The 25,732-nt window shown below is 36.8% G+C and overlaps 1 protein-coding gene across 4 annotated transcripts in view; it reads left to right on the top strand.

The window, feature by feature from the left end:
- The window catches only part of ULK4 (unc-51 like kinase 4), a 663,197-nt gene that overhangs the window by 64,830 nt on the left and 572,635 nt on the right, over nucleotides 1–25,732 (top strand). For all 4 annotated transcript variants that reach the window (XM_053600787.1, XM_053600785.1, XM_053600786.1 and 1 more), the window contains one exon: nucleotides 11,556–11,634. In XM_053600787.1, coding sequence (XP_053456762.1) covers nucleotides 11,556–11,634 — 79 coding nt within the window. The remainder of the gene's footprint in view (nucleotides 1–11,555; nucleotides 11,635–25,732) is intronic.

Here is a 25,732-nt window from a genome sequence, read left to right as displayed (position 1 = left end):
TGTCTGGTCTATCAAATTTTCAGTCCTTCCTTGCAATGAACTTTATGTGGTATAATTCACATAAAATAATGGTATAATATTTTAATTAAAAACTTTTATTAGTTATAAATTATGTGTAGCCTAAAGTTTAACATTTTAGCCATTTTTAAGTATATAAGGACATAAAGTACATTTATATTACTTTGCAACTGTCTACTATCCATTTCCACAACTTTTTCATTATCTCAAACAGAAGTTATTTAGGTATTAAACGATAATGTCCCTCCTCCCATCCCAAGGCCTGGTATCATATTTCCTACTTTCTATCTCTATGAATTTGCTTATTGTGTGCACCCCATACATGAATGAGTAGAATCATATAATATTTGTCTTTTGTGTCTGGTTGACTTCACTTAGATTAATGTTCTTTTTATTTATTTATTTTTTATTGTTAAATCATAGCTGTGTACATTAGTACAATCAAGGGGTACAATGTGCTGGTGTCATAAAATCTGAAATATTCTCATCAAAACTGTTCAACGTAGCCTTCATGGCATTTTCTTAGTTATTGTATGTAGACATTTGTATTCTGCATTTAGTAGGTTTCGCCTGTACCCATTCTAAGATGCACTGTAGGTGTGCACCTCCAATTACCCTCCCTCCACCCTAACCTCCCCCCTCCCTTCCCCTCCCTTGGCCCTTTCCCCATATTCTTGTGCTATAGTTGGGTTATAGCCTTCATATGAAAGCTATAAATTAGCTTCATAGTAGGGCTGAGTACATTGGATACTTTTTCTTCCCCATTCTTGAGATACTTTGCTAAGAAGAATATGTTCCAGCTCCATCCATGTAAACATGAAAGAAGTAAAGTCTCCATCTTTCTTTAAGGCTGCATAATATTCCATGGTATACATGTACCACAATTTGCTAGTCCATTCGTGGGTCGATGGGCACTTGGGCTTCTTCCATGATTTAGCAGTTATGAATTGGGCTGCATTCTGGTACAGATGTCTTTGTTATATTGTGATTTTTGGTACAGATGTCTTTGTTATATTGTGATTTTTGGTCTTCTGGGTATATACCTAGTAAAGGAATTATAGGATTGAATGGCAGGTCTATTTTTAGATCTCTAAGTATTCTCCAAACATCCTTAGGTATTCTCCAAACATCCTTCCAGAAGGAACGTATTGGTGTGCATCCACCAGCAGTGCAGAAGTGTGCCCTTTTCTCCACATCCACGTCAACATCTCTGGTTTTGGGATTTTGTTATGTGGGCTATTCTTACTGGGGTTAGGTGATATCTCAAAGTAGTTTTGATTTGCATTTCTCTGATGATTAAGGATGATGAGCTTTTTTTCATGTGTCTGTAGATTGTGCATCTGTCTTCTTCAGAGAAGTTTCTCTTCAAGTTCCTTGTCCACCCTGAGGTGGGATCACTTGTTCTTTTCTTGCTAATAACGTTTGAGTTCTCTGTGGATTCTGGTTATTAAACCTTTATCAGATGTATAACCTGCAAATATTTTCTCCCATTCTGAGGGCTGTCTGCTTGCTTTACTTACTATGTTCTTGGCTGTGCAGAAGCTTTTTAGTTTGATCAGGTCTCAGTAATGTATTTTTGGTACTGCTTCAATTGCCTGGGGAGTTGTCCTCATAAAATACTCACGCAGGCCGATTCCTTCAAGAGTTTTCCCTGCACTTCCTTCAAGTATTTTTATAGTTTTATGTCTAAAGTTTAAATCTTTTATCCAGTGAGAGTCTATTTTAGTTAATGGTGAAAGGTGTGGGTCCAGTTTCAGTCTTCTACAGGTTGCCAGCCATTTCACCCAGCACCATTTGTTAAATAGGGAATCTTTTCCCGACTGAATGTTTTTAATTGGCTTGCCAAAGATCAAATAACGGTAAGTAGCTGGATTCATCTCTTGATTCTCTATTCTGTTCCAGACATGTAATTCTCTGTTTTTGTGCCAATACCATGCTCTTTTGATCACTATCAATTTGTAATACAGTCTCAGGTCTGGTAGCGTGATTCCTCCTGCTGTGTTTTTGAGTAATGTCTTGGCTATTCGAGGTTTTTTCTGATATATATAAAACGAAGTATTTTTTCAACATCTGTAAAATATGACAACAGAGCTTTAATAGGAATTGCATTAAAATTATATATTGCTTTGGGTAGTATAGACATTTTAACAATGTTGATTCTTCCCAGCCATGAGCATGGTATGTTTTTCCATTTGTTAACATCTTCAGCTATTTCTTTTCTTAAAGTTTCATAGTTCTTTTTATAGAGATCTTTCACATCTTTTGTTAGATAAACTACCAAATATTTCGACATCTTTGGCACTACTGTGAAAGGAACAGAGTCCTTGACTGCTTTTTCGGCTTGGCTATTGTTGGTATATATAAAGGCTACCGATTTTGGGTGTTGATTTTGTAGCCTGAGACATTACTGTATTCCTTGATCACTTCTAAAAGTTTTGTAGTAGAGTCCCTAGTGTTTTCCAGATATACGATCGTATCATCTGTGAAGAGTGAAAGTTTGATCTCTTCTGATCCTGTGTGGATACCCTTGATTGCCTTTTCTTCCCTAATTGCAATGGCTAAAACTTCCATTACAATGTTAAAGAGCAATGGAGACAATGGGCAACCTTGCTTGGTTCCTGATCTAAGTGGAAATGATTTCAATTTAACTTTATTCAATACGATATTGGCTATGGGTTTGCTGTAGATGGCCTTATCAGTTTAAGAAATGTCCCTTCTATACCAATTTTCTTGAGTGTTCTGATCATGAAGGGATGCTGGATATTATCAGAAGCTTTTTCTGCATCAATTGAGAGAATCATATGGTCTTTATTTTTTAGTTTTTTTATGTGCTGAATTACATTTATAGATTTACGTATATTGAACCAGCCTTGAGACCCTGGGATAAATCCCACTTGGTCATGATGTATAATTTTTTTGATGTGTTGTTGGATTCTGTTTGTTAGGATCTTATTGATGAATTTTGCATCAATATTCATTAGTGATATTAGTCTATAATTTTCTTTTCTTGTTGGGTCTGTCCCTGGTTTAGGGATCAAGGTGATGTTTGCTTCGTAGAATGTGTTGGGTAGTATTCCTTATTCTATATTTTGGAAGAGGTTTAGTAATATAGGTACTAACTCTTCTTTAAAGGTTTAGTAGAATTCTGACATAAAGCCATCTGGTCCTGGGCTTTTCTTTTTAGGAAGATTTTGTATAGTTGATGCTATTTCAGAACTTGATATAGGCCTTTTCGACATTTCCACTTTGTTCTGGCTAAATCTTGGTAGGTGGTGTACTTACAAGTATTGGTCGATTTCAGATGTTCATATTTCTGAGAGTAAAGTTTTTTGTAATATTCGTTAAGGATTTTTTTGAATTTCTGAGGAGTCTGTTATTTCATCTTTACCATTTCTGATTGATGAAATTAGAGATTTTACTCTTTTTTTCCTGGTTAGGTTGGCCAAAGGTTTAATCTATTTTATTGATCTTTTTAAAAGACCAAGGTTTTGATTTATTGATTTGTTGTATAATTCTTTTGTTTTCAATTTCATTTAATTCTGCTCTGATTTTGGTTATTTCTTTTTTCTTGCTGGGTTTGGGGTTGAAATGTTCTTCCTTCTCCAGTTGCTTGATATGTCCCATAAAGTTATTAACTTCCTCTCTTTCCGTTTTCTTGAGGAAGGCTTGTAGTGATATAAATTTTCCTCTTAGGACTGCCTTTGCAGTATCCCAACAGTTCTGATAATTTGTGTCTTCATTGTTGTTTTGTTTCAAAAATTTGGTGATTTCCTTCTTAATCTCGTCTATAACCCATCTATCCTTCAGCATAAGGTTATTTAACTTCCATGTTTTTGTATGGGTATGCAGATTCCTGTTGTTACTGAGTTGAACTTTTATTCCATGATGGTCTGAGAAGATGCAAGGTATAATTTCTGTTTTTTTAAATTTGCTGAGGTTAGATTTGTGGCCTAGGATGTGGTCGATTTGGAGTATGTTCCTTAGGCTGATGAGGAGAATGTGTATTCAGTTTTGTTGGGATGAAATGTTCTGTAGATTTCTGTGAAGTCCAGATGTTGAATGGTTAAGTTTAAATCTAAAATTTCTTTGCTTAGCTTCTTTTTGGAGGATCTATCCAGCACTGCTAAAGGGGTGTTAAAATCTCCAACTACTATGGAACTGAAGGAAATCAAATTGCTCATGTCTGTTAGAGTTTCTCTTATAAATTGAGTGCATTCTGGTTGGATAAATATTCATAATTGAAATCTAATCATATTATTACCTTTAACAAATATGAAGTGTCCATCCTTATCCTTCCTTATTTTGGTTGGTTTAAAGCCTATTGCGTCTGTGAATAGGATTGCAACGCCTGCTTTTTTCTGCTTCAAATTTGCCTGGAGTATAGATGACCATCCCTTCACCTTGAGTCTATATTTGTCTTTTAATGTAAGATGAGATTCTTGTATGCAGCAGATATCGGGCTTGAGTTTTTGTATCCAGTCAGCCAACCTGTGCCTCTTTAGAGGACAATTTAAACCATTCACATTAATTGAGAATATTGTCTACGGCCATACCTCCCTGAACGCGCCCGATCTCGTCTGATCTCGGAAGCTAAGCAGGGTCGGGCCTGGTTAGTACTTGGATGGGAGAATATTGATAAGCCTTTTGAGAGTCTGGTAGACATTTTTAGTCCTTTTGTGACTGTGGAAGTTGGAATTTGATCAAAATTTTCTGGGTGGATTTACTTTTGTGGTGGAGGATTATGCTGTTCTTTATGGAGGATAGGTCTGAGAATATCCTGGAGAGCTGGTTTAGTTGTGGCAAATTTCTTCAACATGTGAATGTCATTAAAGTATTTAATTTCTCTATCATAAATGAAACTCAGTTTAACTGGGTATAGGATCCTGGATTGAAAGTTATTTATTTATTTATTTATTTATTTTTTGTGCTTGTTGGCTTGGGCTGGGTTTGAATCCGCCACCTCTGGCATATGGGACTGGCATCCTACCCCTTTGAGCCACAGGCACCACCTGAAGTTATTTTGTTTTAGGAGATTAAAAGTAGATGACCATCGTCTTCTAGCTTGAATGGTTTCAGCGGAGAGGTCTGTAGTTATTCTAATATTCTTCCCCTCGTAGGTAATGGTTTTCTTTCATCTGGCTGCTTTCAGAATTTTCTCCTTCATATTAACTTTAGTGAAATTGATTATGATGTGTCTGGGGGATATCTTATTCCCGTTGAGTCATGCTGGAGTTCTGAAACTGTCTGCTATCTGAATTTCAGAATCTCTTGGCATGTCTGGAAAGTTCTCTTTCATAATCTCCTGGAGGAGACACTCTGTGCCTTGTGAAGCCATTTCATCACTTTCGGGGATCCCGGGGTCTGGGCGGGTCCCGATCGTGGGTCGCAGTGCAGCTCTTCTGGAGGTTTGGTTGGGTGCCCAATAGCAGAATTTTAAGTTGAAGTAAAAGCTCACATACCACGCAATATGCCCTGGGCAGCCTGCGCTTGCCCGGCCTCTTGGTGCCTTGGCCTGGCTCCGGCCCCAGATTAATGTTTTCAAGATTTATCAATGTTACAGCATGTGACAGAATTTCCTGCCTTTTTAAGGCTGAATAATAGTCCATTGTATATATACGTATAGCACATTTGTCTGTCTTTTCCTCTGTTCATGAACACTTGGGTTGTTTCTACTTTGGGTGCTTTTTGTTTCTTCTTTTTTGTTATGGACAGTAGTATCCTGATGGGTATGTAGTGGTATCTCATCGTTTTGGTTTGCATTTCCTTTATGACTAATGATGAGCATTTTTTCATCTGAATTTGGCTATTTGTATATCTTCTTGAAGAAATGTCTGTTCAAGTTTTTTGCTTATTTCTAAATCAGGTGGTTTTATGTTGAGTTCTTTATATGTTATCGATATTAATCCCTTATCAGAGACCTAATTTGCAAATATCTTTTTTCATTCCGTGAGTGGCCTTTTTACTCTGTTATGGTGTCCTTTGATGCATTGCAGTTTTTAGTTTTGGTTGAACTCCAGTACATCTTTTTTTCTTTTATTGCTTGTCCTCTTTATGTCATATCCAAAAAAATCATTGCAAAATCTAATGTCATAATTTTTTTGCCTGTATCTTCTATGAGTTAAATAGTTTTCGGTTTTATTTTTAGGTCTTCGATTCAGTTTGCGTTACTATTTGCATATAATGTAGAGTAAGGGTCCGACTTCATTTGTTTGCATGTGCATATCCTGTTTTACCTATACCATTTGTGGAAAAGACTATTTTTTCCCCCTTGAGTGGTCTTGGTACTTTGTTGGGAATCATTTGCCATGTATTTCAGGGTATACTTCTATATTCTATTTCATTGGTTTATATGTTTGGTTTTATGCCAGTACCATTAGCCTGATTACTGTAGCTTTGTAGTAAGTTTTGATTGGGAAGTGTGAGACATCCAACTTTCTTCTTTTTTAAGATTGTTTAGCTATTCAAGGATTCCTTGGGATATGAATTTTAGGAATGATTTTTTTGTTAGTATGTTTTACACTTTAATAAGGTAGAGTAAACACTTGTCATTTTCTTTAAGCACAATTTCTCTGTTTCTTTGCTCCAGTTCCCTCTTGGTTCATTGGAGTTCATTATTTGGTAGTTTTTTTGTTTGTGTTTTAATTTTTAAGAAGACCTCTTGCTGGCTCCTCTCCTCTATAGCACCCTTTGGAGTTTGTGTTCTCTCCCCTGTGCTTCGTGGGGCCAACCTCACTTTTTCTTGTCTCTTGTTTGATTTTTCTTTTCATTGTGAGACCTGTTTTGTATTATTACAGGCTTGTGAAATTTTAGTACAACTAGAATTTTGCTAGAATCTCTTTTACTAATTTGCTTTAGCAGATGCTCAGTTAAATTCTTCATTTCTTCATTAGGTTTTCTGTTATTTCTTTCTATTTTATATTTTTCCTTATTCTGAAACTCCTGTAGGATGAGTGGAGGAGAGAATAGTTCTCTGGCTCTTCTGTTTTTCTTTGCTTTTTCACTTCCACTTTTTTATTCAGAGGTAATTCACATGCCATCACATTCCCCCCTCCCCTTTTTTCTGACACAGTCTCTCTTTGTTGCCCCGAATAGAGTGCCGTGGTGTCATAGTTCCAAGTAAACTCAGATTCCTGGGCTCAAGCGATTCTCTTGCCTCAGTCTCCCAAGCAGCTGGGACTACAGGCGCCTGCCACAATGCCTGGCTATATTTAGAGGCAGAGTCTCACTCTAGCTCAGTCTGGCCTCAAATTTGTGAGCTCAGGCAATCCACCTGCCTTGGCCTTCCTGTGCTGGGATTATAGGCGTGAGCCACTGTGCTGGCCGAATTCACCTTTTTAAAGTTTACAGTTCAGTGGGTTTTAATATATTCAAAGTTGTACCACTATCACCACTATCTAATTTCAGAACCTTTTTATGACCTAATGAAACCCGGTGATCATTCTTTCTGCTGCTGGCAACCACTAACGTACTTTCTTTCTATTGATTTCCCTATTCTGGATAATTCATATAAATGGAATCATGCAGTATATGGCCTTTTGTGTCTAGCTTAGTTTCATCCATATTGTAAGATGTCTTATTCTTTATATAGCTTGATAATATTCCCTTGTACGAATAGACTACATTTTGTTTGTTCTTGATGGACATTTGGATTGTTTCCATATTTGGCTATTATGAGTAATGCTACCACAAACATTTGTCTACAAGGTTCTCTGTGAACGTACTTTTATTTCTCTTGGATGCATACCTAGTAGTGGAATTTCTAGGTGATACGGCTAACTCTGTGTTCAACCTTTTGAAGAACTGCTGGACTCTGTTTCAATGCTCTTTCTTGACTTTATGTTTGAGTTCTGTAGCTTGGTATTTGAAAGTTTTTGTTTATTTTCTTGTTCTGATTGGTCCTTTTTCCTACCTGCGTACGTTTGGCATTTAATTTGAAGAAAAATATGGTGGAACATCTGTAAGTTGAGCACCCAAGGGACCACAACAAACTGGTCAACATACAGAAGTGGTCAACATAAGGAACTAGGCCCACTGTGCTGATATGTGCATGTGGACAGACTTTAAAGGTCTGTCCTTACCTGTGGTATTTAGACAGGGGATTCTTCTATTTGTTCTCTGTCAATCTCAGTTTGTCTATGTATGTCATCTGGGATTTCCTCAAACATTCTAGTCCACATTCAGCCCTTTTTATTTCCAATTATCATTTAATTGAAAGAACTTTTGTTTTAGTGGACTCTTGAGGGAATCAGAAAGGTGGGTGTCAGTGTTTGCTAACATTAAAGAGAATGTTTCATGAGTCTGGATCTGTATTATTATTTAGATGATTGGGATTTATAGAAGTTTTCATTTTTATTATACTTGATGTATAGATATATAGAAGTTAAATTTATAAGTATTTAGGCTTTTTTGGTTTATATTTGTTATTTCTACTTTTCTACTTTTATATGACAATGAGTCTTATAATTTCTGCCTTTGGGAATTGTATAAATTTGTTTTTGTGGCCTAATATAAAACCATTTTTTAAAATATGTCATGAATGTAGTTAATAATGTGGTAATAATAGCTAACTCATTCAGCACATCTTCATTGTTGAACACTCTGATAATTTCTGCACCTGGATCATCTTCTTTCATTTGAGAAAAATTTGGTGAGATATTTGTTGTTAGTCCAGTCTTAGGAGGCAACTAGGAATCAGGCACATGAAAGATGAGTAGCTAACCTAGGGTACTGTCTCCCTCACCTCCAACCATGGAGCCGGGAATGAGCTCAGGATGTATGATTCCAGAGACGTAAACAAGACTTACTCAGTCTCCACCTGAGTAAGTGTGGTCACTGTAGGGTGTAAAGTGAGTGTGTATGTATAAATATGTAATCTGTTACTTTGATCTTGTTAGTTCTATTAAGGATACTCGAATGTGTGTATGTATGCATTCATTTCTTGCCTTCTTGCTGTGCTTGTGAGAGAAACAGACTGATGTTTGTCACTACTATTGGTTTCCTTTCCATGCTTTGTTATTTGGTGTATATAGATTCACACCATATTATCTTTTGTAGGTCATACTGTGTTTAAAAGAAGCCCTTTCCTCATTTTATGATTTTAGCCTTAAATTCTACTTAGAGATTTATTAAATACATTGTAAATCCTGCTTCACTTTTGTTCCCTTTATGCAGCCATGCTTTTATCTACTCTTTCCTACTCGTGTGTTTAGTTTGTTTTTGATAGTGATTTATATTCATTGAACAAACATTTATGGATGCCTACTTACCCCAGGCACTTTCTAGATGCTTACAGTGATGATTAGGACAAAGTCCTGTGTTCATGGCCCTAGCGGGCTGATGGGGTACACAGATCTATAGTAATAAACAAGTAAACAAATGAACATGTAACCACAAAATTTTAGATCTTCTGTAATAAACTTACTAACCGCATGTGGCTATTTAAATTTAAATTGAAAATTAATCCAGACTAAATATAATTAAATGTTTAGTTTCTCTCTTGCCTGTCATGTGTTGTGTGCTGGATAGTCACACGTTTAGTCATACTGCACAGTGCAGATGTGGAGCGTTTCTGTCAGTGCACAAAGTTTTGCCAGACAGTGCTGCCTTAGATGCTGTTATGGAGATGGGATGGTTCTGAGGTGCACAGAGCCACTGGGGACACCTGGAGTGACACTGAAGACGAAACCTGAGTGCTGAGAAGGAACCAGTCTTGTGAGAGTGTTGACTTAGGTTCTTGGTACAAACTGATTATTGTTATTAATTTAAATAGCTTACAATGTAAAAGTACAGAGTTTTTAGGTAGTTTGTTTTTGTGTTTTAATGGGAATTGTTTCTGGTGTTATTGGGGAAAATATTTAATTAGCATGTTGATACATTTTTATTTTAGTTTAATAAATCTAGTAGCCAGTATTTAATTTTACAGATTAAAAATGATTCAATGTTTCATAAATATTTTGAGCTTGTATTTGAAAAGAGATAAGTTTTGTTTCATGTCTTTTAATTCATTGAGCATTTGATAATAAGCATCTGCTTAATAATTGTGAAAAAACTCTTAGATGTTAACTGAGCTGCCCCTTTAAATTGCACACAAGTAGAAATTGAAGGGTAATTGACTTGGCTAATGTCAGTAGCTGATACAGTGCTGTGACTATATATATATTTTTGTAACTCTTGGTGTAATATTCCACAAGTATTTTTCCAAATGATTACTTTTATAGTATAATTGTTTTATTTAAAGGTGGAATTGCCGGAGACTTCTTTAATCTGTTGTATATATATATATCCAGATTGAGACACTATCTCAAAGAAAAAAAAATATATACACACACACATATATAATGTATATGCACATATATACATATATATACACACATTTTTTTTTTTTTTTTTTTTTTTGAGATAGTGTCTCACTATGTTGCCCTCGGTGGAGTGCTCTGGTGTCACAGCTCACAGAAACATTAAACTCTTGTGCTCAAGCGATTCCCTTGCCTCAGCCTCCCTAGTAGCTGGAACTGCAAGTGCCTGCCACAACTACCAGCTATTTTTTTTTTTTTTTTTTTTAGCAGGCTTGGGCTGGGTTAAAATGCACCAGCCCCCGTGCATGTGGCCAGCACCCTAACTGCTGGCCTAGGGGTCCTGAGCCAATCTGTTGGAAATGTTAAGAGATGTGAATGGGCAATACAAGAAGTGTTGAAATTCTTAAGAATGGTTTATGTATGTTAGAGCTGTGACAACCCAGACATTTTTCCTGTGGTATTTCTGAGTCTGATTTATTTCACTCCATGAATGCTACATAGGTTTATTTTAAGAACCTGAAGAATAAGGCTTTCTGGCTAATGTACATACTGATTTGCCTGGATAACGTGGAAGCATCACTAAATGAGTACGGTTTTCATCAACTCACTGTTTTTTTTTTTTTTTTTTTTATTAAAAAAATCTTATGAAAACTAATTTTTTTGTATGAAACTCTTTTACACATCACACTAAAGTGTTACTTAGTAATTTATCTGCTTTATTTTCTGCTTGATACCAAAGGGATATCTCATTATAACCAAGTAGTGTTTATTGAAATAGAAAAGTATTTATAAAACTCTAGATGATAAACATTTCTATTAAAGTGAATATACATATGTTTAACTGTTCAGATATTCATTAGTATTCATTTAGAAACTCATTGATCTACTAACAAGTGGAACAGAGAACTTTAACCAAATCCCTCTGTACTCAGAGATAAAAAGATTATTTCTTTCCTCTCTCTGGTTAATTTTAAAATTTTATTTTCCATTTTACTGTTAAACTACTTCTTGTTTAAATTTTGTCACTATGAAAGTATTGCAGAGGACATTGCTGTTCATGTCTCCCTGAGGGAGAGTTTCTCTGGGCTACATTCATGGAGGAGTGTGCCTGACTGATTACATTCAGTTTTTATTCCACATTCTTGTATCTGATGTTCACTATTGGATAATATAACTAGCTGGGGCTGGTCCCCTTGGTCTCTGACTTTTCTCTTCATAGCCTATTTTTTTCTCTATTCACAGACGGGCCAAGGTTGCTCGGGTGATTGGTTTACTGGCCTCACACACAACTGAGCTCCAGGAAAATACACCTGTTATTGAGGTAATTTCTTTTATTACTGAAATGTTATGAATGACGAAGATTGTTCTTGATTTTATAACTTAGAACTCTTTCACTTAATTTTTCTTTGTAGAATTATTATAAAACAGTCACCTCAGCCGACTTCTAGGCTTAAACAGAGCAGCTTGTTTATAACAGTATGTTATTAAAAGTGGTATGTCAGCGTTAACAAGGCTTGTGAACTCTCCTCATTGTTATTTCATTTATTTTTGAATAAGGCTTGTTTTATTGCTGTTTTTCTTGTAGTCTACCCAACATTTTGTTATAAATAATGTATTTTCTAGTTAAAGCATAGCCTTGGATTTAATGTTTTCATCCTCACCAGTTTTCAATTATTTCTTGTCAACTCATCTCAATATTTAATGGCCATGTGTACACTAAAGATATTTTCTAATATCAGCCGTTTCTATGAAATGTTGATATACTGATAACCCTTTCTTATTCACTTAACAAGTCCTGCTAAGTGAAAGTATCATTGTCCTGTCTGGTTGAGTGTCCTTGAATACTAAAATCTACTTTCTGGCTCAGCGCCTGTAGCACAGTGGTTATGATACCAGCCACATACACTGAGGCTGGCGGATTTGAACCTGGCCCTGGCCAGCTGAACAACAATGACAATTGCAACAAAAAATAGCCGGGCATTGTGGCACGGGTGCCTGTAGTCCTAGCTACTTGGGAGGCTGAGGCAAGAGAATTGCTTAAGCCCTAAAGTTTGAGGATGTTGTGAACTGTGACGCCATGGTACTCTACTGATGGTGACATAATGAAATTCTGTCTCAAAAAAAATAAAAAAATAAAAAAACTACTTTCTACCTATTCTGTTGAACTTTATGGGCCACCCTATATATTTACATTTACTTGGTAACAGAACTTTATTCCTGGGACTGTAAGAGGCTTAAGAGTTAAAATAGATTAAAAAAAAAAGAAAAACAACTCAAGGCTTTTAGGGAAAAGGGAAAGAATTGAAGGAAGGGAAAAAGGGGTAAGGAAGAGGGGATTTTATACAGCTGAAGCTGGTGGTGTGGAAATTGTCTAGCCAAGTGCTATCCAATAGAAATTTCTGCAATGATAGAAAATTTTCTGCAGTAGTAAATTGCTGGGATACTATCCAAGCCAATTGCTGGGACACTATCTCCCATTTATTGTACTGTTTGGGTTCAATAAATGGGAGATTGGTTTTTTTGTATTTCCTTTGCTTACAATTCCATCTCTATTCCCTAAAAACCACTAGATCTCTGACCTGCTAATAAAAATGTCATTAAGCTGGAGCTTTTCTATTCTTCCTGGGACTAAAGTGAATTGTGACCTATATGATTTCGGATGGTACCCAGCTTGGCTCCCAGAGATGTGTAACATAGATTTTTGTCTAAAAGACTGAACTAAATAAGGCAGTGTCACCAGGGAGATAAGAAGGCTTAGGACCTCAAAAGTGAGGTTCCTGCTGCTGGCTCTGCAAAAGCTCTCCAGTGAGACAGAGTGGCTATAGGAGATGGAAGACAACTTTGAAGTCTCAAGCAAAGTCCTGAGATTTTAGAGGATATTCCTGGATAACCAAAGCATGCATTCATTGCTCAGGAGCCACGTACCATGAGGAAAGAGCTTCTGAATATGTAAAATTTGAATTTTGAATTTTATTCAATAGTTAACAATAACAAGTAGGATGGGTTCTTTAATAGGAAGCAGAATTAGTGAATTTGAAGATCAGCTGGATGAGTCAGAAAAAGGATAAAAAGTAGGAATAAAAAAGGCTTAGATGTTAGTTCCAGAAGACCTGTTGTATGGTCCACTGTGGTAGCCACCGGTCACAAGTGGCTACTGAGTGCTAAGAACAACTAATCTAAACTGAGATGAGCTACAAGTGGAAAACACCTACCAGATGTTGAAGATGTGGCATGAAAAGAATAGTAAAGTATCTCATCTGTAACTTTAAAAATACATCTTACATTTTCAGATGATAATATTTTAGATATATTCATTAAATATTACCATTAATTTCATTTGTTTTAATTTTCTATTGTAAGTTAATATGAGGGTATATACAATTAGGTTACATTATTTGTGTTTGCGAGTTAAGTCCAAAGTCTGAGTTCCTGGGCGATCCCTTCACCCAGGAAGTGTGCCATATACTATATGTTGTACCTTATAGGTGGGAACTAATTGAGCCCCTTCCTTCTCCCCTGTTCTTGAATTTGTGTTTTTCTCTCATAGTTGTTGGTTTACTATTTTCAGATTAATACTGAGTATATGAAATGCTTGCTTTTCCATTTTTGAGATATTTTGCTTAGGAGAATGTTCTCCAGATCTTCCAGGTAAATAGAAATGCTGCAAAATTGCCATCTTTTTACAGCTGAATAGTATTCTATGCCATACACATACCACAGTTTATTAATCCTTTTATGGGTTGATGGGCACTTGGGTTGTTTGCACATTTTTGTGATTATGAATTGAACTGCAGTAAACATTCAAGTGCAAAGAAAAGAGCAAAGAACCCAGCAGTCAGTGGACAAGTGACATGAATGGAACCTTTTCCCAAGAAGACAAATGGCCAACTAACAAATGAAAACATGCCCATTATTCCTAATTATTAGAGAAATGCAAATCAAAACTACTTTGAGATAGTGCCTAGCACCAGTGACAATAGCCTACATCACACGGTCCAAAAGCTGCAGATGATGCTGTGGGTGTGGAGAGAGGGGTACACTGATGTATTGCTGGTGGGATTGCCGACTGGTATGGCCTTTTTGGAAAGAAGTATGGAGACTCCTCAAAGAACTAAAAGTAGACTTCCCATTTGACCCCATAGTCCTATTATTAGGTTAATGTGTTTACTAAGAAATTTTACATTATTTATGTGGTTTGAATTATATTCCTGTTGAAGAGGTCTAAGATTTTCAGAGAGAGATCAAGCCAACAGAAGGGAAATAATTGTGAAAGAAATAGTAAAGAAAATGTCACCCTGAATTGAGGAAAGATTGAAATCTTTAGATGAAAGGCCTCACCAAGTGTCAGGCAAAACATTGAGAAAAGATGTAAATTTAGACGTACCATGGTAAATATGTAATTTCAGAGAGAAAAATATGAAAAACAAAAAATCAGGTTATAAACAAAAGCATTCAGGTTTACATTTAATTTATTCGTGACATGGAAGACTACAAGAAACAAAAAGGAACAATACTTAGGGGATTGCGTGCTCTGAAGTTTCTCTATGCAGTCCTCACGTTGCCTTTTTCTGAGGACAGAAGACTTTTTGGGAACTCAATCCAAATTTTACCAGCATTTCTAAAAAGAGAAAAAGAGTCTAAAAAGTCTAAAAAGAGAAATTTTACTCAAGCAAACTAAACTATAGCTGCCTAAGAAAACAAATATTAAGGTAAAGTACAGAAGAAACAAATTTAAACAAATGAGTATTAAAATTTAACTCTAAATAATAGCTGTTAAGCTTGTGAAGCTTAATCTGGAAAGAATGGATTCTTGAAAAGAATATACATATTAAAAATTAACAGCATGGAAATACTACACTATTTTAAAAGATCTATGAGTAGGGGGTAGGGAATAGAAAAAGGCAAGCTTTAATTTTGTTCTGGAAGTTCATAGATACTGCTATATTCTTTTTTTTTTTTTTTTTTTTTTTTTGAGACAGAGCCTCAAGCTGTCACCCTGGGTAGAGTGCTGTGGCATCACAGGTCACAGCAACCTCCAACTCCTGGGCTTACGCGCTTCTCTTGCCTCAGCCTCCCAAATAGCTGGGACGACAGGTACCTGCCAGAACACCCGGCTATTTTTTGGTTGCAGCTGTTATTGTTGTTTGGTGGGCTCGGGCTGGATTCGAACCTGCCAGCTCAGGTGTATGTGGCTGGCGCCTTATCCGCTTGAACCCCAGGCGCCGAGCCTGATACTGTTATATTCTTTACATTGATACCCTTTTATTAATTTATTTCAGAAATATTTAATACTTATGTATACACAAGTCATTATGTATGAGTTGCAGTGTTGAACAATATAGGCAAAAATCTCTGGAGATTTTATTCTAGCGTAGGAAGAGAGAAAAATATATGAAATGTCAAGCAGTGATAAATGCTATGGGCTCAGTGACTGTGGCTCAAGTGGCTAAAGCTCCAGCCACGTACACCTGAGCTGGTGGGTTTGAATCCATTCTGGCCCCCTAAGCAAGAATGATGGCTGTAACCAAAAAAAAAAAAAAAAAAAAAATAGCCGGGCGTTGTGGCGGGCGCCTGTAGTCCTAGTTACTTGGGAGGCAGAGGCAGGAGAATCGCTTGAACCCAGGAGTTGGAGGTTGCTATGAGCTGTGATGCCACAGCACTCTACCCAGGGGGACAGCTTGAGGCTCTGTCTCAAAAAAAAAAAAAAAGCTATGAAAAGATGAAGTATAATTAATAGGGATTAGAAATGGGTGATCATGGTACTCTTTAGATTCATTGCTGAGGGAAAGCCTTTGATAGAAACATTCAGAGACCTGGGGTGGCGCCTGTGGCTCAGCGGGTAGGGCGCCGGTCCCATATGCCGGAGGTGGCGGGTTCAAACCCAGCCCCGGCCAAATTAAAAAAAAAAAAAAAAAAAAGAAACATTCAGAGACCTGAAGATGTTGAGGGAACAAGCAAGGTATCTGGGGGAAGTGTTCTAGGCACAGTAAATAGCAATTGCAAAGGGCTGAAGGTAGAAAAGTGGTTGGCTTATTTCAAGGAACAGGAGGTGAGTGCATGTGGGATTGAGTGAAAGGGAGTGGGTGGTAGGAGGTAAAAGTTGTTGGGGTTACCAGGGGCTAGATCACAGAGAGCAGTGGTTCTCAACTTGTGGGTCGTGACCCCAGGAACTGTAGTAAGGGGTCGCGGCCTTAGGAAGGTTGAGAACCATTGATATAGAGCCTTGTTGTAAGTCGTAATAAGTAAGGATTTGGGATTTTATTCAGAATGAGATGGGAGGTTAGTGGAAGATTGTGAGCAGAAGAAGCATGCCTTGATGTGGCTTATGTTTGAAAAAGATCACTCGTATTACAGGGATGGGGCAAGGAAGACTCAGACTGGTTTAGGAGGTGAGAGCAGATGGCCCAGGTTGTTAGTCACACACACCCACACACATGTTTATATGAACATGCACATGTGTTTTTTACCTGGGTACAGAATATTGACAAATTTGCTGGTTGCTATAATATTTAAAGGCAAGCTTTTATCACCAAGAACACTGGCTAATGTAAATTCTAATATTTAGTATTTAAAATAGTAAGTCAAATGCAAATCAAAACCAAAATGAAGTATCAGCATAGTTACCAGATTGGCAACAATCGAAAAGCCTTGTAATCCTAAATGTTTGTGAAAGTACTGAGTAGAAGAAATTGTCACATGCTACTGATGGGAATGTGAATGAGCATAGCCATTCTGGAAACTTTGGCAATGTCTCCTGAAGTGGAATGTGTCTTTCTACCTGTAACCCAACACCCTCAACAGTATAACCCAATGTGCCAAAGACTTATACAAGCATATATGTTAGCAGTGTTATTTATAACCACTCCATATTAAAATTTTATTTATTTTTTGAGATAAGTTCATGCTCTGTTACCAAGGTTAGAGTGGAGTGGCACAATCATAGCTCACCTCTTGAATAGCTAAGACTATAGGTATGTGCCAGTACACATAGCTAATTTAAAATTTTTTTTATAGACACAGAGGCTCATTTTCTTATCTTGCCTGGTCTTGAACTCCTGGCTGCAAATGGTCCTCCTGTGTTGGCCTCCTAAATGCTAGGATTACCAGCATGAACCACTGTGCCTGACCAATATAATAACCCCATATTTAAAATAATCCTTACATCTGTCAACAGTGGCATGTTCACACAATGGAATGCTAAATAGCATCGAGAGTAACGAGCCACAGCATGGGACAGTGGGCCGGAATGAAGCTCATATTCATAGGAACTTACCCTAAAGATCAGTAGTTTATTTCCTGGGAAAGACTGATCTATATTTCAGTAATGTCCTGGGTGCCGTGATGGTTCTTGCTTAGAGGTCAGCTCCCCCTTGGGCCAAACACAATGTGGGACAGGTGATTAGAGGTAGGTGCCATGGATGGGGTCAGGAGGCGTGGCTTGTGGCAAATCTGGAGCTGAGAGACTGCCCACACTTCCTGTGGGATCCTTGTGTGTGGCACTCCCTGTGACAGTGTCTGGGAGAAGGCACCTGTAGTTAACCTGGGACCTGTCAGTCACCTGGGTTAGGTGCTCCCCTCGCCCCCGGCTCCATGCTCTGGCCTGGTCTTCCTGGTACTTGCTATTGCTGCTTGGCCCAGGGGTTCCTGAACTACCTTTGTTGCTTGTGCCCACTTGGATTGAGTTCTTTGGCCAGCGTGTGTTCCCAGAGTTTTTTACCAACTCCATTTATTCCTGATGCTGCAGAGTGAAAGAGGTGGGGTGTTAATTCTTAAGGTTCTTGGGGCTTTTTTTTTTTTTCTTACACTGTTCCCTTTGTAGGTATTTGCTGATAATTTATTAATTTGAAATGCAAAGAACCTGGGGAAAAGTATACTCATTTCATTAAAAAATAATGGTGTCTATTTAGCTATCTGGCACATTTAAAATAGGCACATTGTATCGTGAACTAAATTTAGTTGGATGATGGGGAATATATATAATAAGTTAAAACTTTGCCAAGGCACTCCCCTGTGATGCCATTTTTATTTTGTTATTTCTCAAAATATTTTTTAGTTCTTTCATTCCTGCTGTGGACAATTGGCTATGATAATTTAAGTAGCCACTAGAGGTCACTCAAGTATTAGAAAAAAAGTTAAGTTTAAGAGATAGCTTTCAACTTCCCGAAACTGCAGGATCTATTTTAGAAGTTCCTGCTATGTGAAATGTGGTTCTGTTCCATTGGTGATTTTTATTTGAGATTAATGAAATTAGTAAAAGCCATGATAGCCTCTCCAGAAAAATGCAGTCAACACCTTGCTCATGATTTCAGAGGCTCTAGAAAGCCTGTAGAAGCCATTGCGAGCCTTTGGTTCAGAACTCTTGAGACCAGGTTTCCATAAAACTCACAGTTGGATGATTGTAGATAATTTTACAGTAAATCATTAATAAAAATTTAAATTATTTCTCCAGTAGTTTTAATATCAGTAGATAATAGAAATTGTGTTAAAGACCATGAGGGCATAGCCCCTCATCTTGTCAATTCAGCTTCGTACCCCACTGTGCCAAGTCAAATTCCTATGCGCACTGCGCATATCTTTATTTTGAAGTAAAAAAACAAAACAGGAACAAATACAATCCCACCGCCTCCTGTGGCCTATGGGCCATAGTCTGAGGACCTCTGATGCAGCAGCATCACTCCCTCCCAGTAGTTATCGGCACTGTGCCAGTCTTGTTTCCCCTCTCTCTCCTGTTTCCACTCCTCTCTCCCCTTTACTCCCTCTTTTTTCCGTTTCTTTTCCTTATTGGAGTATTTTTTTTAATTTCAAAGTATTAAGAGGTTATAAATGCCTTTGTTACATGGATCCCTTGATGAATAATGCTTAAGTGGGGGCTTTTAGTGTTTCCATCACCAGAATAGTGTTCATTGTACCCTGTAGCTAAGTTTTTACCCTTCATCCCCTACCATTCTCCCCACTTCTTGGTTTCCAGTGTCCTTACATCTCGGTACATGTGTGCCCATCATTTAGATCCCAATTATCAGAGAGTACATGGAGTGTTGTTTTTTCATTTCTGAGATACTCTGGTTCCATGAAAATTGCAGAAGACATTATTCCATTCCTTTTTATAGATGAGTAGTAGTCTGTCTGGAATATTAAAAAAAGATCATTTTACTAATATGACTTCAGGCAAGAGCGCAATGGTATCATCATAGCTCACAGCAACCTCAAACTCCTGGGCTGAAGTGATTGTCCAGCCTCAGCTTTCTGAGTAGCTGGGACAACAGTCATGTGCCACCAGGCCTGGCTAATTTTTTCTTGATAGAGACAGGGTTAATAGAGACAGAGTCTCCCTGCTGCTCAGGCTGGTCTCAAACCCCTGGCCTCAAGTGATCCTCTTGTCTCAGCTTCCCAGGGTGCTAGGTGGGATTACAGGCATAAGCCCAGCCCATAGGTACATATTTTTTTTAAACAGAAAAGGATTTTAAAAGGTGTAACATTTTCTCAATGGTCTCATATATGTCATTAAAAAATTTTTTTTTATTTTTATTTTTAATTTCAGCTTGCTTGTTCATTTTTCATTTGAAGTACTTTTTTTTTTTTTTGTTCATTTTCTTTCTTCTTTTTTTTTAGATGTTCTTTCTCTGGCGATGCTCTGTCCCCTTGACTCCCCAGTAGGGGGAATTACAGACGCCCACCACAACGTCTGGCTAGTTTTGATGTTAGTAGAGACGGGGTCTTACTCTGGCTCACATGCTGTTACATAGAGGTCTCGAACCTCTGAGCTCAGGCAATCCACCCGCCTCGGCCTCCCACAGCGCTGGGACTACAGGCGTGAGCCACCACGCCCGGCCCATTAAAAAATTTTTTTTGAGATAGCATTGAAGCAAGTTCCTGTGTGTATTTAGATAATATGTTCCTTAAGTCTCTTAATTCCAAACATTCCTTGTCTTTTATTTTTTAGCATTTATTTATTAAAGACATTGTCATTTGTCTCAGGTAAGACTGGAATGTCAAAAATTTCATTGTATCCTTTGTTATTTAACATAGTTCTCTATCTCCTTTCTTTCCTAAAGACTGCTGCTTGGAGGTAGAACTTTGATTATATTCAAGTTCAGTGTTTTTCAAGGGGTTGGGGTATAGGAATTCTTAATAGTTGATGCTGTATATTTCCTATTGCTTCACAGAGGCACATAATGTCTAGTTGTCTCTCTATTAATGGGGCTAAGGTTGATCACTAAAGTTGGATGTTGGATGTTGTCAGCCTTATTAAAAATATTCCCATTCTTTTCATAGTTTTAACATTGATTATTGTCTGGGTACAATAATCTTTTAGTGTCACAAAATAATTCACTTACTCTATAATTCCTTTACTTCAAAAAAAAATTTTTTTTTATTAAATCATAGCTGTGTACATTAATGCAATCATGGGGTACAATGTGCTGGTTTTATGTACCGTTTGAAATATTTTCACAAACTGGTTAACATAGCCTTCATTGCATTTTCTTAGTTATTGTGTTAAGACATTTATATTCTACACTTAGTAAATTTAACATGTACCCTTGTAAAATGCACTGTAGGTGTAATTCCTTTTCTATTTGTAGCTAGAAGTTTTCTCACAGAAGAGCTTTCTCTGGGCTGGGCACGGTGGCTCCTGCCTGTAATCCTAGCACTCTGGGAGGTCAAAGCAGGTAGATTGCTAGAGCTCACGAGTTTGAGACCAGCCTAAGCAAGAGGAAGATGCCATCTTTACCAAAAATAGAAAAACAGAAGCAAAAGGATAGCTTGAGCCCAAGAGTTAGAAGGTTGCTGTGAGTTATGATGATGGCATGGCACTCTACCAGGGCAACAACTTGAGACTTTGTCTCAAAAAAAAAAAAAAAAAAAAGGCTTTCTCTGATTAACTATTTTATTGTCCCCAAATGTGGTTCATTTAGCAAGGCAGGATAAATGCTTATTTCTCTTTGTAGGCCAATTTTCAAAATAATAAGTTTTAGTGCCTTAGTTATCTGTGTAAGTGTCCAAAAAGAGTTTATTTGTGTTAAGAAATTATAGAGTTCTTAATTTTATATATTCTAGTTCTTAATTCTATATTCTAGTTCTTTGCAGCCATTAGTCTTTTTGATGCTCAAATTGTGTCATCTCTGTCCCATATGAGCCATTTCACGTTTGTCCTTCTCCCCTTTGACATAACTCTCCTACTGCCTCTGATAACTTGCTTTTCCGGCAGTGAGATTTCATAGATTTATCTTGAGCCCCGAATTTGGAAACCAATTCTGTAAGGAACCTTGGTTATACTTCGGTAGAAGTAGTATTTAGAGAATATAATCTGAGTAGGGGTTGTTCACTTCTATTAGGGTTGTTACTTCTTTTAGAATATTTCTAAAAGAGGTTAGAGCTAGGAAAAGGTTTTTAAAGAGAGATTATGAATTCATTCTGATACTTCCAATTCAAATTAAAAATTAGAGATTTCACCTTTCTGATTTAAAATTTTTATTTTTCTTCTCATAAGCTAAAAATCTTGCCACTGATGACATCAACATAATTTTTTAGCCTATAGTAGAATAGTTTGGAAATAGTAATAAAATTGTTACAACAGCAAAAACACAAAGTATATTTAAGGATATTTTGTATTCTGTTTTTTGGTTTTTGGGATATAACCCACTAGATAATGTGTATCAAAATACTGAATTTTAAAGTCAGTTAAAAGAACCCTTCACCTGTACTTCCTTCATCGATATGATACATGGTTATGTGTGTTTTTAATTTGTTTTAGGTGATTAAGAATTACTTCTTGCTTTCTTTTTAGCTTAAAAATTATACTTTTATTGAAGTGTTATAAATGTATGGAAATATATATAAAACATGTATATATGTTTTGTATACATTTGTATAAAAGTAGTACTTAGTGAATTATCACAAAATGAAACCAAGGAAAATGCCACTGGGTTGAGAAATAGAACATTGAATAGATTATTGCAAACACATCAGGGGACCCCCTGTGCCCTCTCCCAAGCACACTCTTTCCCTTTACTGGAAAGGTAGTTTCTAATATTATAATTGTTTTGCTTGTTTTTGAATTTACTTAGAGTCATGTGATATGTATGCTTTGGTAGCTGGCATCTTTTATTCCATGTTATGTTTGGGAATTCATCCTTGTTGCATATACCTGTAGTTCATGTTCATTATGTCAACATACCACATAACTTGTGATAGGCGTTTGGATTTTTTTCTATATTTGGCCGTTATAAATTTTGTACATGAATACCACATGTTTTCACTTGTGAGAGGGAGCTATGTAATATGTACACATGAAAGCAGAGTGTGGAGGGAAGGACAGGGAGGCTTGGGTGAGGAGCTGGAAGGGGTGGATCATGGGAGGTTGCTTGGTGGGCGCAATGTGTGTTGCTTCACTGATGGATGCATTGAGGACTCTGACTTCACCACCTTGCATGCTGTATGTCAGTGTAACAAAATTGGATGCACTTGTGCAAGTTTCCAATTGGCTATACTCAGGAATAGGATTCTAGGTTATAGGACATGCATATATTCAACTTTAAAGGTAATCTGAACTATTTTCCAAAAGGGTTGTATGATATACATTTAAAATCATCCAACAATACAGTGCTGGGTATTCTCATTAACACTTGGTATTGAAATAAAATCATGTTCAATAAGTATTTTCCAGTTTATTTAAAAAAAATTTTTTTTATTTTTAATTTCAACTTGCTTGTTCATTCTTTGTTTGAAGTACTTTTTTTTGTTGTTCATTTTTTTCTTTTTAAAAATGTTCTTCTTCTGCCAATGCTCTGTCCCATTGCCTTGTCCCATTGCCTCCCCAGTAGCTGGGATTATAGACGCCCACCACAACGTTTTGATGTTAGTAGAGGCAGGGTCTTACTCTGGCTCACTGCTGCTCATACTGGTCTTGAACCTCTGAGCTCAGGTAATCCACCCGCCTTGGCCTCCCACAGCGCTGGGACTACAGGCATGATCCACCACGCCTGGCCTCCAGTTTATTTTTGTTCTTATTAGTAGGTGTTGGATTTGGTAATATGGTATCTATACACATCATATAATTTTTCTTCCTATTTCTATTAACAGGTAGATTGTATCAGTGAAATTCCTAAGATTAAATCACTCTTGCCTTTTTAGGAGAAATTGTGCTTGGCTTTATGTTTATAAAGTACTTCTGGACTCTGTTTGCTAATATTTCTTCTTATGAATTTTCTCCCTCTCTTTTTTTCTTTGCTTCATGATATTGATTTCTTGGAGAGTCCAGGCCATATGTATTACGGAATGTTCCACATTCCAGATTTGAAGGCTTGTTTTTTCTTGATATTGTTAAACTTGTTTCATCTAGTTCCTAAATTTCCTGGAAGCTGTAAGTTAGATGTGGGAGCTTGATTAGATTTAGATTAAACTTCCCCCCCCCCCCCCCCCCGTTGTGGGGAAAATATATTATAGATTTCCACATGTCAGGAAGCACACAGTGTCAGGTTTCCCCTTACTACCCTGTTTCCTCGAAAATAAGACAGTGTCTTATTTTAAGGTGTGCTCCCAAAGATGCACTAGGTCTTATTTTCAGGGGACGTCTTATCTTTCCTGTAAGTAGGTCTTATTTTCGGAGGATGTCTTATTTTCGGGGAAACAGGGTAGTTGCATGCACTTTGATCATTTGATTAAAGTGGTGTTGCCAAATAGCTTCACTATAAAGGTGTGTCTTTTCCTTTGCCATGCCACTTTCATTGTCACATGATGCATGCTGTAAGAACATAATCTGAAAAATTATATAGATTATAACTCTCCACTTTTAACATTTTTCTAAATTAAAAGTATAGGAAATGTTAATCATATTAACTATCATCACCATTATATTTTCTCTTCTCATTTTCGACAGGTTATTCATTAAATTTACTGTGCGATGCATTATTATTAATTGCCATCATTGTTTTAAAATTCAATTTTATTTAAAAACTATTTTAAATAATTTTATATTTCATATCCTAATTTTTTTGTGGGATAATCACATTTTGTGATTTAGTTCTTTAAAAGAGTGCAGTCTTCTAAGAGTGATTGACTTAAAAGTATCAACACTGTTATTTAGCCTTCTACTCAGTTGGTTTTAGGATTGAATTTATGGTAACCAGTGGATTTTTGGTGATTTGAAGTATCATTTAACTTAGCTCTCTCTGAGCATTGCGTGCTTTGGGAAGTCTAAGATAGCGTGAGACAGAGGTGCTTGTTCCTCCTGTGTTAAAGGTTGGGTACAGTGTGCTGCACTTTGGGCAGTTGGTTGGTATTAAACCGCACAATTGTATCACTTACTCCTCTGTCCCTGGGGCCTTGAGTAGTGCAGCTTTTCATTGCTAGATAACTATTACTTTTTTTTGTTAGATAACTATTAATACCTATAGTACATTTTGTCATGGTCCTTATTTTCCATAGTCCTAGTTTTCAACTTACAACTTTTTTGGAAAGCAGGTGGTGCTTGTACTTTCTGTATATATATGTTTTGGGATACATGTATTTTATGTAAATATGGGATATATGTATTTTATGTGAATATGTGGACTTGTTTTTACCTATAGTTTTTCACATAGCATTTGTTATGATTTTGTAAATATTCTAACTGAAAAATAATGTGTTGTTTTCTAATTGTGTATGGCAGTTTAGCTCCTTAGATAATCTTCAAAATCCTTGCACTGAACAAAACAATAAACAACCTAAAAAATGCAGGATAATATGCAACAGAAAGACTTTAGAATACATGGACGAATCCACAAGAAAGGGACACTCTAAAAAGTCAGAAACGGTGGTGGAGGGGACCTTAAATCGAAAGTGGCAGGACTTTGAGGCTGTCTGGGACACAGTGGGATGGTGGTTATTGCTGTTACTGTTTTGAGGTTTGACATAATTTAGGAATAGAAGATGAGGCCTTAGGTTTTTTTTCCTGACGCTGTTAGTTGGAACTCAGACCCTTCAAGAACTATCATTTCATAAAATGGGGAGTTTAAGGGGAAAAAAAAGCAACTCATCTGTCTGTATAGAAATGACAAAAAAGTTTGTTGATTTTTACCTTTGGCTCTAGAACAGCGGTTCTCAACCTGTGGGTCGCGACCCCTTTTGTAACAATGAAAATACATCCTGCATATCAGATATTTACATTATAATTCATAACAGTAGCAAAATTATAGTTATGAAGTAGCAACAAAAATAATTTTATGGTTGGGGGGGTCACCACAACATGAGGAACTGTATTAAAGGGTCGTGGCATTAGGAAGGTTGAGAACCACTGTCCTAGAAAGAGAAATACAAGTCTTCCATGTAAATTGTAATCATACTTTTTTGTTTCATTCATGTTTGAGACATAAATTTATGCCTCTCTGAAACTGAGAAATTAACGTAAAAATCAGACCTGGGCTCCTGGTTTTGGTAATGGT

The sequence above is a fragment of the Nycticebus coucang genome, chromosome 8 (assembly GCF_027406575.1).
Source record: "Nycticebus coucang isolate mNycCou1 chromosome 8, mNycCou1.pri, whole genome shotgun sequence".
NCBI classification, from domain to species: Eukaryota; Metazoa; Chordata; class Mammalia; order Primates; family Lorisidae; genus Nycticebus; species Nycticebus coucang.
This window is presented reverse-complemented; position numbering and strand designations above follow the sequence as displayed.